Source organism: Sorghum bicolor, chromosome 3 (assembly GCF_000003195.3).
Source record: "Sorghum bicolor cultivar BTx623 chromosome 3, Sorghum_bicolor_NCBIv3, whole genome shotgun sequence".
Taxonomy (NCBI): Eukaryota; Viridiplantae; Streptophyta; class Magnoliopsida; order Poales; family Poaceae; genus Sorghum; species Sorghum bicolor.
Window position 1 is genome coordinate 16,974,096 of NC_012872.2, and position 13,328 is coordinate 16,987,423.

The 13,328-nt window shown below is 41.1% G+C and overlaps 1 protein-coding gene across 4 annotated transcripts; it reads left to right on the forward strand.

Moving 5' to 3' along the window:
- Positions 764-12,687, forward strand: LOC110433993 (dihydrolipoyl dehydrogenase 1, chloroplastic-like). Of its 4 annotated transcripts, none has more exons than XM_021457377.1 (15): positions 764-1,498; positions 2,934-3,080; positions 3,576-3,710; positions 4,297-4,414; positions 5,407-5,531; positions 7,040-7,165; positions 7,255-7,335; positions 10,080-10,142; positions 10,222-10,296; positions 10,405-10,483; positions 10,572-10,672; positions 10,881-10,994; positions 11,164-11,277; positions 11,382-11,453; positions 12,222-12,687. In XM_021457377.1, exons 1-15 carry the CDS (start codon positions 1,211-1,213, stop codon positions 12,261-12,263), a joined length of 1,680 nt encoding a protein of 559 aa, XP_021313052.1. In that variant the 5' UTR covers positions 764-1,210; the 3' UTR covers positions 12,264-12,687. The 4 variants fall into 4 exon arrangements, with proteins under 4 accessions (XP_021313052.1, XP_021313053.1, XP_021313054.1 ...); XM_021457378.1 differs by lacking the exon at positions 12,222-12,687 and adding an exon at positions 11,977-12,194 and having other exon boundaries at positions 766-1,498; XM_021457376.1 differs by lacking the exon at positions 12,222-12,687 and adding an exon at positions 11,570-12,185 and having other exon boundaries at positions 775-1,498.

Consider the following 13,328-nt stretch of genomic DNA (forward strand, 5'->3'; position numbering starts at 1 on the left):
TTTCTTTTTACTTCTGTTCTTCCTGGTAGTTAGGCCATGAGCCTCCCATCAAGTAGGTGGTAGGGGCTTAGAATGAATATATATGGCTTAAAATAATATATTTAAATATATGGCTTAAAATAATTTTGGGATCAGTGTGCCTCAATGCTTGCTATTTCTTCTCAATGATAAAAAACTCACTGGGCCAATCAACCAGGTAACAATCTTTCTTCAAGTATGCTGAATAAATATATTGTCCCGCATTCTCTTCATTATTATTGAATCCTTTTGATAGTTGGATGTGTTCCCAGTTTCAAATGAGTATTGACTGCTGGGTGGTCGAGGTGGACAGGAGTGCAAGGTGCAACTTAAGCTAAGCACGGGACATGCAAAATAGAGACCACAAAAAGTCGGCACATGCAAAATAAACTGCATATCAGTTTCATAAAAAGAGAATTTTAGAGGTTACAATATATATTTTGAGTCATATACTTGGTTTATTGTAATTAGTAGAGTTGTATTATAATTGTTGAAGATATTGCGCGTCATGTATCCTTTGTCTTTGAAGAAATTTAATTCAATTTTTAGTAAAAAAGAATCCCAGATTATATGTTTGTTGGCATTGTGTAATGGTTAAGTCAAATGCAGAGAAATAATATTTTAGTTTTAATTTGTATGGTTGAATGTCACCGTAGCGTTAGCACGGGCATTATACTAGTAAATTATGGACTTTAAATTTTATAAAAAGGATAAATATAAATAGATATGTAACATTATGTCATCACTTTCTAGGACTATTTTTAATGTTTTTCTCCTGCGCACGTGCATATTTGCTAGTAAATAAAGAAAACCTACTCCTGATAAAAAGTATATATGGATTTTTTATCCGTATCAACACACAGGTAATTTTACTAATTAAAAAAATAGATGGACCAGACGTCCAGGCGTATAAATTTTACATTTTTGTTGTAAAAAAAATTAAAACATTATCTCCGGGCCACCCTGATTGCCTGCCTAGCTGGCACCTGCATCATCAAAACCACCAACCCTTTTCCTCCCCTGCTTCGAATCCTCCGCCCCTCGCCAAAAACCACCCTCGTCCTTGTCCACCCTCGCCGCCTCCGCCCATTTCACTTCACCTCGTCTTCTTCTGTCACGCCTCTCCCCCCGCCGCCTCTCACGAAAGCACTAGAATCCATCTCCACTCGCCGCCACCACGCACCCCACGGTCATGTCCCTCTCGGCGGCTTCGGCGGCGGTCGCCAGTAGCGCCGCCGCCGCCTACAGGTACGACACGATCCGGCCGGTTTCTAGGCTCCGCTTCTGCGGCCTCAGGCGCGAGGCCCTCCGGCTACAATCGCCCCGGTCCACGCCGCAGTTGGTGGCTGCTAGGCGGAGCGTTGTGTATGCGGCAACGGCTGGCAATGGCGCGGCTGCGAGCAGCGAGTTCGACTACGACCTCGTGATCATCGGAGCCGGCGTCGGCGGTCATGGCGCCGCCCTCAACGCAGTCGAGAAGGTTGGTTCTACTCACGCTGTTCAGGTCTCGCGCTAGGGGTGTGTAATAATGTTTGGTGGGCTCCGACGTCGTGATCTGGTAAAATGTACATCGAGAGATGTGGCGCCAGCTCTGTAAGCTTGCTTGTACTTTCTATTAGTCCAGGTTAATGAGTAGAGTAGTCGAGCTTCTCAAGAGACTAGGTAAAATTATATTCTAAACTACAAGATTTAGCCATTATGTAAAATAAAAAACTTACTCAAAGCATAGAGTTCTAGTGAGGACAACATGCTATATATGACGAGCGAAAGTTTAGGAAAAACAAACTTGCTATTTAAGCAAACCAGGACTTTAATTTTTGCTTTGAAAATATAAAAATATCCTAGATAATATGGATAGCATATCTGTTGGAGTTGCTCTTAGGCGTCGTTTGCTAGCTAGGAATCTATCTTTAGTAAAGCAAGAGTTGCAGGTTTGCTAAAATTCAACAGGAATGTTGCAAGATAGCACATGCTTCTGTTCTGGTGCTAGAGCTTAGTTCATTAGAAAATCTCTCTAAGATTTTTTTTGGGTGATTCTATAACTTTATCATTTTAAGTTCTTTTAGTAGTTTAATTAAATAATAATAATAATGTTGTATAGTAGTTAAATATCAATATTGAACAATCAAAAAATAGTGAGAAGATTGAAGATGCAGTTGCAAGGTGCCTCTAAATTTATGACTTCTCTTGCTTAGAATTTTCTGGACTGGATTTTTTTCGACAGTAAATTTTATACTATTAAGATTAATTTTGCTTGCTCTATGCCTCAATATGTTAATTATTTGAGTATTTCTGTTGGTAGTATGGTTCTCACTAATCGGGGCTGGTGGATTGGCATAGTTTCTTTATAATATACTGCTAAAAGGGGTGATGAAAACTTCCTCTTGTATTGCTTAATTATGTTCTGTTTTTATTACTCTGGTCAATCAGACATAATAAATAGCAACAACATAGTCTTTGTGTTTGGCCCCCATTTGAATTGCTTATATTCTGGCATTGCCTTCAATAAGGGACAAAGGTTACCTTTTTTATTTTCTTTTTGAAATTATGTTGTTACTGTCGCCAGTGCATTGAGTTTGCTTTGAATATATTGGAAACTATGATATAGGAGTACTATCTTTTCTTTTTCCTTTCCAGTAGGACTATTGCTTTGCTAGTTTTGATGGTTGCTGAGGTCTCGACTTAGTATGTGTTTTCTTTCTCTTTCGCAATAATGATTGACTTTCTGGATGGCAGTAGGCACATATAACCTATCAATTGTGGCTGGGTTTTTGGGAATTATTCTGTGAATGAATTTCATTATTGGTACAAAATTCCATGCATTTTGGACATGGACCTTTATCGTGTTGCCAGCAATTGAACTTCACATATTCAATAAGTGTTACTAGTGATTTTCGAAAAATTGTTTCATGCAGGGTTTAAAAACTGCCATAATTGAGGGAGACGTCGTGGGTGGAACTTGTGTGAACAGAGGCTGTGTTCCGTCAAAGGCTCTCCTTGCAGTAAGTGGTAGGATGCGAGAACTTCAAGATGAACATCACATGAAATCACTGGGCCTACAGGTAATATTCTCATAATGGAACTACTGGTTGTTGTGCATGTTTTATGTATCAACAATGATTTACATAATGCAAGGAACCTCAATGTACAATCATGATGAATCTGTGCTGTGCTAGTTTTTTTTTTACTATTGGGTGTTGGCACATCTATTTGATCAGCCAATTAACAATGCTTTGGTAGATTCTTTTCTTAGCTTAAGAACCGTAATAAATTTAAATGGTGCTTTTGTCATAGTAACTCCAGTTTGTAAATGATCTAAGTCAAGTGTTCTTACACTTTTGGATTTATTATGTTCATCTTTGGTTCTTTTCAAAATTTTATGATGTCTTGTCTTTGCTCCAAGTATATGTTGGCCTATACTGCATTTGATTTAAAAAAGAAATCACCCAGAATTTACCTTTTCTCTTAGACCATTAACTATAACATGTATACCTTTTCCCTTTGTATCAAGTTATTCATTCCCTGAACCTACTAATCATTTGTGATGGCTGTAATAGGTCTCATCACCAGGATATGACAGGCAGGCTGTTGCTGACCATGCAAATAATCTTGCATCTAAAATCCGCAGCAACTTGACTAATTCAATGAAAGCTCTGGGTGTGGATATACTCACTGGTATTGGCACCATTGTGGTGGGTCATCTACATCTTTCGTCTTTCCTGTGGTTGTCTTAAAAATCAGATATTTTGCTATTAGAATGTCATGTTTATTGCAAGAAGTATTGTTCATATCATCTTATCCAGGTATAAGACCTCACTTTTCAATTGCTATTCTTAGCTATCAACAGATCATGCTTGGCTAAATGTCAGGGATCTGTATCCTAAGTGTAGGCCTTTTCCAAATTGTTAAAAGACTTGTACTCCCTCCATTCCAAATTGTAAGTTGTTTTGGCTTTTCTAGGTGCATAGCAAAAGCTATGTACCTAGAGAAGCCAAAATGACTTACAATTTGGAATGGAGGGAGTATATGTTTAGCACTACTATGACTAAAGTTGGCCAATTTCTGTTGCAATTCGGATACTACAATGTGCATCTACATGAATCAGAATTTTGAGATATTCTAGGTATTATTTATGCTAAATCTGAAAATTATTTGTATTCTGCTATATTAGATGTTGTGTATATAAACATTGAGTCGAGCTATGTCTGCTATATAGTCTTTCAAATGTTGTAGAGTATCATTTGTAGTGATTAAATATTCTGTTTCTGATATCTGTAGGGGAAGCAAAAAGTGAGATATGGGAAAGTTGGTTTCCCAGACAATGAAATCACTGCTAGAAACATCATAATTGCCACTGGATCTGTTCCTTTTGTCCCCAAGGGCATTGAAATAGATGGTAGTTGCTGTTTTTTTTTTTTTTTTGAACTTCATGTCCCCAATACATTTGGTGTAATGAAATGAGAAACAACGCTGTTCCATGCTCAAACTGTCATGCTTCAGATTATTTATGCTTGTTCGTATTTTTTTTCCTCAAACACACAACAAGTGGTAAGAGCCCTTACAACCCCACAACTTTTTTTTAGCTCAACTACAACCCCCACAACCACCCTCACAGATGGTGCTTAGATTATATTCACGCCCTTGTCTCTAAGACAACCTAGAACTATATTACTATTATCATAAAAATATTTTATCCTTTAACTCATGCAATATTTTGCAAGATATAGTTTGCTGCGAGGAGTGTTGGACATCACACATTTAAACCACTTTCTTTGGTTGAGATATATATGTATTATTCTCTGATTTTTCCTATCTAATTAAGCTTGCATAGTAGTTTATTCGTTTACCATCATCACAGGATTATGTGTATTAAGACACTGCCTGTTATATTGTAACCGCCAATAAGTAGAAACATAAACAGGAACTGACTCCTACTGTTTGGATGGTTATATGAGTGTTGAGTGGTCTTTATTTTGTTCTACTACATCCTGGAAATCAATGTTTTCAAGTTGTCCGATTAATCGTGTCATGATTAATTGTCCTGGTCAGTCCTAGGTGACTGATCAGGGGTACTGTCGACCTGTACAAGTAGTCTGATTAATCGCGATTAATCATGATTAATCATCCTGGTTGGTCCCAGGTCGACCAGGTTCGACCTGAAAACATTTGCTGGAAATAACTAAATAAGAAACCAGATCTAGCTGTCCTTCTGTAGTTCTGTTATTTTAACTGTATCTTGACAGATATTTGAGTGTATGTAGCACGATCACTCCTTGAAGTTTCAATGCTTCATCATATAAGTACTGTAGTACAGCTGAAATGCATTATTTGGCCATTCCTTTTTCATTGTAGCATTCCTTTAAAAGCTGGCACCATGGTTTTATGCAGGTAAAACTGTATTTACTAGTGATCATGCACTAAAACTTGAGTCAGTCCCTGAGTGGATAGCTATTGTTGGAAGTGGTTACATTGGACTTGAATTCAGTGATGTATACACGGCTCTGGGAAGTGAGGTATATGGACAATTATTCAAGTCATCATTGCCTAAATACATGCTTAGGGAGTGCTAGTTGTGTTAGTTATTTTTGCTAATATTCCTCTATCATATACCATGGAAACTTCTCATGCAGTGTAGTAAAGAAAAGAAGAGCTAAGCGCATGTATAGTGTGATTGGAGGGCATTTGATGTCCCTGCATCACTACCTGTTTTCTTTTCGGTTTAACCATCATTTGCTTTCATTTCTGTTTTGTTGGTTCATAATGTTGATGCAATAATGTACATTCTATGCATTATGCAGATGTGACCTAAGCGACACTTTCCTGTATGCTGTTGTACTTTATTGTTCTCATGGAACGAGCCATAAAAAGCCTGCTTGTGGTATTTCTGATGTTGAGCTAAAATGATTTAAAACCTATATTCCTGAGATAACATCACCATGTATTGTCGACCTAAGTAATCCTCTTGTATTTGTAGTACTTTATTCATAAAATGTTCCATAACGACAAGCTGCTTTCTATTTCTGATGTTAGTTAAAATAATGACAACTTAGTCCTGAGATAAAGTTGTCATGTTAATAAATACATCATTCTATGTAAATATCCAAATATTTGCAAAGCCCAGAACATCAGGTGATGCATATAGAGTAGTACTAGCCCATTATTGTGATGGTGTTCCCTAGTCACTGAATAAGCATCCCTGCTAGAACCTGGTAGCCATATCTTCCATGGACCCTCTCTCTCCATCTTTCCGTCACACTTTGATGGAGAACTACATGGTGCAATTCTCCAAATGTAGGGTTCGGTGATGTGCTTGAGTGGGGGGCAGATGCAAATCTAGTATTGGCAGGGCAGGCAAAGTTCTGTGGGTGTGAGTATGTTATGGTCTTGCTAGTGTTAAGGAAGAGATAGGAGGACCCAGAGCCAAGCAAGAAGAAGGCTTTTCCTTTGTTTCTTGCTTGATTCCAAATGATGTTCTGGATCCCCCGTTAATAGGCAAGCCACAATCCTAACAAATATGTCTATCTTAACCTCTATGTAATCTAATCCAGAGGATATGCATGCACACTTTTTAGCTAACCTTAGGGGTAGCTGTTGTGGCTGACATAGTATGTGGTGTGTTCTTTTCCGGCTCATGAGCCATCTCCGCCCCTTTGCCCTCTCCCTTGCTCTTCTCCCTCTGTCCCTCCTCCCTCTCCCACTCTTTGTGCCAGATCTTCTCTTTATATATTTGTTTGTGGGCATTTAAATATTGATGGCTTCTTGGTTAGCCACACTGGGCCTTTGTGAAAACCATGTGGTGGAATCTGGAGTGGATCTGCTCCAATTTACATATAGTGGGTCTATTCTTTGTTTCCTGAACTGGATTGTAATGTTAAGTTCCAAGCTACGGTGACTAATTTGACACTCTGAATTACAATGTGAGAATGAACTGGACATGCTACATTATCTCTTGATCTACAATTGAACTTTGCTGTCAATAGATGAAGTTTCATCTATATTTATACATTTTTTGATCGACCAGGTTACTTTTGTTGAAGCTCTTGATCAATTAATGCCTGGGTTTGATCCCGAGATTGCGAAATTGGCGCAGAGGATCCTTATTAATCCTCGTAAAATTGACTATCACACTGGTGTTTTTGCAAGCAAGGTAAAGTTAAGATCAACTAAAGCTTTTTAATGATGTGTAGTCTTCCAGCATGATTGTATAATTATACCTCGAAGTATTCATGTCTCTAGATTACCCCAGCAAAGGATGGCAATCCTGTTTTGATTGAGCTGATTGATGCTAAGACAAAAGAACACAAGGAGACACTTGAGGTAAATGTGTTATGAACGTGGATATTTTTGGAGATAGATAACTAGGCCTTATGCTTTACCAAGAGCTTTGGGATAACTGGGCCTTATGCTTTGCCAAGAGCTTGAGAGATTGAGGGAGACTAGAATTGTTTCTTTATAATTCATTGCTTGATTTCCATTGTGCCCCATGGGCTGAATATAAAAGGTACATAGGACTAACACCTCTTGTGCCTAGACAATATGGTACTATTCCTATAGACAAATAACTAAGAGAGACACTAATTAACACTAATGGGCTTAAGGCCCAACTAGGACACTTGCGCCCTACGGCGCCCCTCTTTATGCCCATGACATCTCCCCCGCCCTTGGAGACCCAGCTCGTCCTCGAGCTGGAGAGCTGAAGCGAAATAGGGTTAAGCCTTTTACATCTCGGCTTCCCCTTTTTATTGAAGACTAAAATACAAGGATATCCACCTGGATCCCATGGAAAGAGCGCCTCTGCTGGCTTCATGTAGGCTGAAGTGTGGAGTGTGAAGCAGCTGGCCCTTATGCTGAAAGTGTCTAGCACCATGGCAGGCACAAGGATAAATGAGATAGCCTTTGATGCCTGATGCTGGATGCGAGGTCGCTGCACTGGAAACGCCCATACTTGGACCTCCACTGCAATTGGAGCCGCAGGCCGTATCGGCGAGTTCGAGTGGATGAACACGTACGACAACGTCGAGCTGAGGAGCACGCGTATCTGCCGCACCATGCGACGGACAAGCATTCCTCGCACTGTTGCCTGGAGGCGCACCGTTGCTTGCTCCTTCGATGCTTTTGTGGCACGAAGAGCCTGCGCTCGACGACTTGCCAGGAGTCTTCGTGCTGCTGCCTGGAGACGTACAGCCGCCCGGCATTCACGGTCCTTCTTATCCTTCGCGTTGAGCAACTCCTTGATCCGATCCAGCTGCGTGAATATATCAGCAAAGATGCGGGAAGTGTCGTTGGCAGCAGGAGACACATGGTGGAGCAGGTCGGGGCACGGGGGCGATGTGAAGCGCAGGTGCAGGAGCTCGGTGAAGCGACGCCACGCCGGGGTGCCTTCAGCGTGCTGGACTTGTAGGAACCAAACCCGGGCGTCATCTTCCAAATTACGGGAAACCAGCCATACCTTTTCTTCCTCCATGATGCGCTCTCGGCGGAAGTAGGAGTCGCACTGGTTGACGAAGCCCACAGGATCAGATTTCCCCGCAAATTTAGGAAAATCCATCGAGGCAAAGCGTGGCAGCGGCGGTGTGTTGTGGCGGATCTGGATCGATGATTGTGGCGGCGGTGGATGGTGGTGATGGGGCTGCGGCGCGACGGCTGTGCTGATGGGGGTGCGGCGGCGGCTGGTGGCGTTGCTATGGCGGCGCGGCACGATGGATGAGGTAGGCGACGCGGCGATCTGGATCGGTATCTTTTTTTTTGTGGAAACGGCTGATGGAGGATCAGAAGTGCTGGAGGATTCGGCTGATGGAGGATCGGAGGTGCTGGAGGATCCGGCTGATAGAGGAGGATCGCTGGACTCTCTAGATACCAGATGTTATGAACGTGGATATTTTTGGAGATAGATAACTAGGCCTTATGCTTTGCCAAGAGCTTTGGGATAACTAGGCCTTATGCTTTGCCAAGAGCTTGAGAGATTGAGGGAGACTAGAATTGTTTCTTTATAATTCATTGCTTGATTTCCATTGTGCCCCATGGGCTGAATATAAAAAGGTACATAGGACTAACACCTCTTGTGCCTAGACAATATGGTACTATTCCTATAGACAAATAACTAAGAGAGACACTAATTAACACTAATGGGCTTAAGGCCCAACTAGGACACTTGCGCCCTACGGCGCCCCTCTTTATGCCCATGACAAAATGATAGTGAACTCTTCCTTTTCCCCTTCAGTATTTACCTTAGATGGGTTCTTCTAATCTTTAGGTACTTGCATCACTATGTTCTCCTGAGCTGAATGGTTTACACCAGTAGATAGCTGCATGTTGATGCCACTATCAGATATTAGTGGTGTCAACCTAGGTCAAACTGTTAGGTCAAAGTAAATGTCAGAATAACATGGGCAGTATGTTGTAGGATGATGCTTGCAATGTTATTGGCAACTCAGATGCTTTTACTGTTAGATAACCAGGTATTAAGAAAATGCTTATATCTGTGGACCTTTGATGATTAATTAAAATTGTAATCATTGTCATGTACGGGCGCGCGTATACGCGTAGGCGCCGGGCCAGGGACATCCGCCGCGCGGCTGAGCGCGCCCAGAGCGGCCAGCAAGGCCAGGAGTCCACGGCCAGCGTCCAGCGTGCGCCCAGCGAGTCCTAGGTGGTCATGGCCAGTAGTTGGATTTAGGTAACAATAGATTTAGTATCCCTGTAATCAGGGGAAGGTTAGTTGCTATTTCTATTCACCAAGGACTATATATCCTTTGTAATCGGTACCTTGAAGGTTAAGCAAGAATTGATATCTCCTAAAACTATCTCTCTCAACATCTCCTAAGCCTACGGCGGAGGGGCAAACCTCGCCGGAGAAGACGGACCGTGGCTACGAGCTTCGTAGCCAAGGGCCAGCTACCCTAGGGCTCGACGCCCTTGACAACCTGGTATCACGGTCTAGTCGATCTGGCGCCCTTGACAGCCTTTGTGTTACCTTAGCAGCACTTATTAAACAAACAGTATTTCTGCTGTTTCATAAATGATATACTTTTCATCTTGAAACTTGGATTTTGCATCCCCAGGTGGATGCAGCACTTATAGCTACTGGAAGGGCACCCTTCACCAAAGGACTTGGCTTGGAAAATGTAAGTACATGGAAATGATTGCTATCAGAATTCACAAATTTTAAATATGGTAGCATCCAAAAGATGCCCTTTTATGCAGATCAATGTCGTTACACAACGAGGTTTTGTTCCTGTTGATGAGCGGATGCAAGTTATGGATGCAACTGGCAATGTGGTATGCTAAATATGTAATGTATTACTGTTACTCTTTTGTTCCTTTACAACAATAGTAGGTGTTTCATTCAAGTTTGCTACATGGTGATAAACATCAACCGTTATGCAGGTTCCTAATTTATATTGCATTGGAGATGCCAATGGTAAGCTCATGCTTGCTCATGCAGCCAGCGCACAAGGAATCTCAGGTAAATGTTGTGTTCACCTGTTTCATTTATGCATGCTCGCTACTGATCACTACAGTTATTATACGAGCAAATGTTCATCTGAATATAGTTGTGGAGCAAATCAGTGGGAGGGACAACATCTTAAATCACCTAAGCATCCCAGCTGCCTGTTTCACTCACCCTGAGATCAGTATGGTTGGCTTGACAGAGGTAAATGAGAAATCTGCTTGGTAAAGTTAAGATGACTAGTACACTTTCTTAAGTATAGGTGCAAATGTGCTGTCCTCAAGTGGATCATAATGCATGTCTTAGTTCCATCTAAAGCATACAATAAAATCACAAGTTCAACTCTTGCTTTTTCTTTTGGCTAGCAAACCAATCTTTATGGCTCTAATCAAATTGGTTCCTGCTTTTGCAGCCACAGGCTAGGGAGAAGGCTGACAAGGAAGGATTTGAAATAAGTGTTGTAAAGACCAGTTTTAAGGCTAACACAAAGGCTCTGGCGGAGAATGAAGGAGATGGACTTGCTAAGGTAACACAGTACTGCTTTTCCACCCTGTTGCATTCTAAATTTATGCAACGGAGAGTTCCAGTGGATACAGTAACCAGAGTACCAGACCTATGCTAAGGAAGTAAGGAGCCTGTATCCATGGCGTAACCTCTAAATTTAAGGTGACGATACATGTACTATTTTGCCTCAGATGATTTATCGCCCTGACACTGGAGAAATTCTCGGAGTTCATATTTTGGGCTTGCATGCTGCTGATCTCATCCATGAGGCATCAAATGCCATTGCCCTTGGAACCCATGTGCAAGTGAGTTTGTCATGCATTCTGTTACCTGTGTCGCATTTCTGCATTCGTGTTCTTTGCATAATGATAAACTCTTGAATTTGCACTTAACCTTTTGTATGCTGCAGGACATCAAGTTTGCTGTTCATGCACACCCAACGTTGTCTGAAGTTCTGGATGAACTCTTCAAGGCTGCCAAGGTACATGGGCCTATTTGCTCTTATGCTATATAGTATATACATATATATGGTTGTTTGTGTGAAAATATTTAAAATTATGAAAAAGCTTTGTCTTGATCTTTTGCCCCCCTCACCAGGTTAACACAGGTGTTTTGCATTCTATAAATGAGCCAGTTGCAGTGTAGAGAGGAACCATAGTCAAAACAATCCATCTGCCGCAGCCCCACACCTCAGTTATATACCCTTAGTACTCAACTAGTCTGCTACTCACAGGAAGCTGATTTTCTAGCCATTCGCCGGCATTTTTATTATGAGTTCCAGGATTAGTGCCAACACTATCTATTTAATGAGAAAAGAGATATCCAGTGATGTATCCTATGTATGGGAAAAATGTAAATTTTGTAGTCCTTGTAGAGAGTAAACGTACAGTGCCTTAACACGTCTTGTGAATCTATGATTTGCTTGAATTGATAGTGTGGGCTTGTTTAGTAGAGCTCCACTCCCTGATTCTCAAACAGTGATGAATCTTTGTGACTTTTTACAGAGGACATGGGATTCTCCAGGAGAAATGCTCCAAACCTAATATTTAACTTTGGAGAGTGGTCTGATGTATCCCTTTTTATAGGCTAAATATTTAGTGTAGACCTCCTATTTGGTGGAAACGTGAAAACCCCATAAAAACATGTGTGTTTTAAAAATAATTGAGTGCTGCACATTCATACTTCATCAATGCAAAGTTGAGACAGACAAAAATCTCGGATATGTCTCAGTGAGTCCTTTCTGCTCTAGGTTCGGAATTCTCAGATTTCATTGCTGCCCCATCAGTTTTAGCAAGCGGGGGAATCCTGGTAACATGGAGACACCACATCAGAGTATCAGGAGTTTGGCTGAGAGGCAACCACAGTGTGACTTTAGTATTCTCAGGAGAGTGGAAAAACATGGTGGTTGACTTGTGTATGTGGACCTCAAGGGAACGACGAAAAGATTCTCTTTTTACAAGAGCTGCGTGATATTCGTGCAGCTTGCCCAGGGCTTTGGATGGTGTAAGGATGGGGACGGATAACCGCGGGAGATAATTTCTTTTCTCTTTTTTATTTAGTTTATTAAGTAGAGAAGAACCGTGGGTATTTATTTGGAGCATCATCCTCATCCTTTGGATGGTGGCAATAGATTTTAATTTAATATACAAGAACGAGGATAAGAACAATTCTATTTTGAATAGGGTAATGATGGGGCGTTTTAAGAGATTGATTAATGATATAGCCCTCAAAGAGCTACCTTTGCCGCAGATAGATATCATCAAACATCTGGACTCGCCAACCTTGGTGAAATTAGACAAAGTGTTGTGAATAGGGTAATGATGGGGCGTTTCAAGAGATTGATTAATGATATAGCCCTCAAAGAGCTACCTTTGCGCGGTCACAAATAGACATCATCAAACATCTGGACTCACCAACCTTGGTGAAATTCGACAAAGTGTTGCTTACTGTGGATTGGGAGGATAGATTCCCTAACTGTTGATGATCTGGTCACTCCCTTTATTGTTGGGTCTTCAAGACAATAAACTAGGAATTCAAGACAATAAACTAGGAAAACCCAGATTTCACTTAGAGTCATTCTGGCCCAAACTTGATGGTTTTCATGAGACTATCGCTTCTGCTTGGTCCTATGTTCCTCCTGGCCTGTGTCCTTTGACTCCTTTCGTATCTCTAGATATAAAGTTCAAAGCTGTCACCAACAAACTACAAAGCTGGAGTGAAAACGGGGTTACCCGATTACAACTCAGTTTGCTTTGGCAAGAGAAATTCTCCATCAATTAGAAATTGCTCAAAACCGCTGCCAGCTTTCACAGGAAGAATTATGGTTTAAAAACAATATGAAGAAACACAGTTTAAC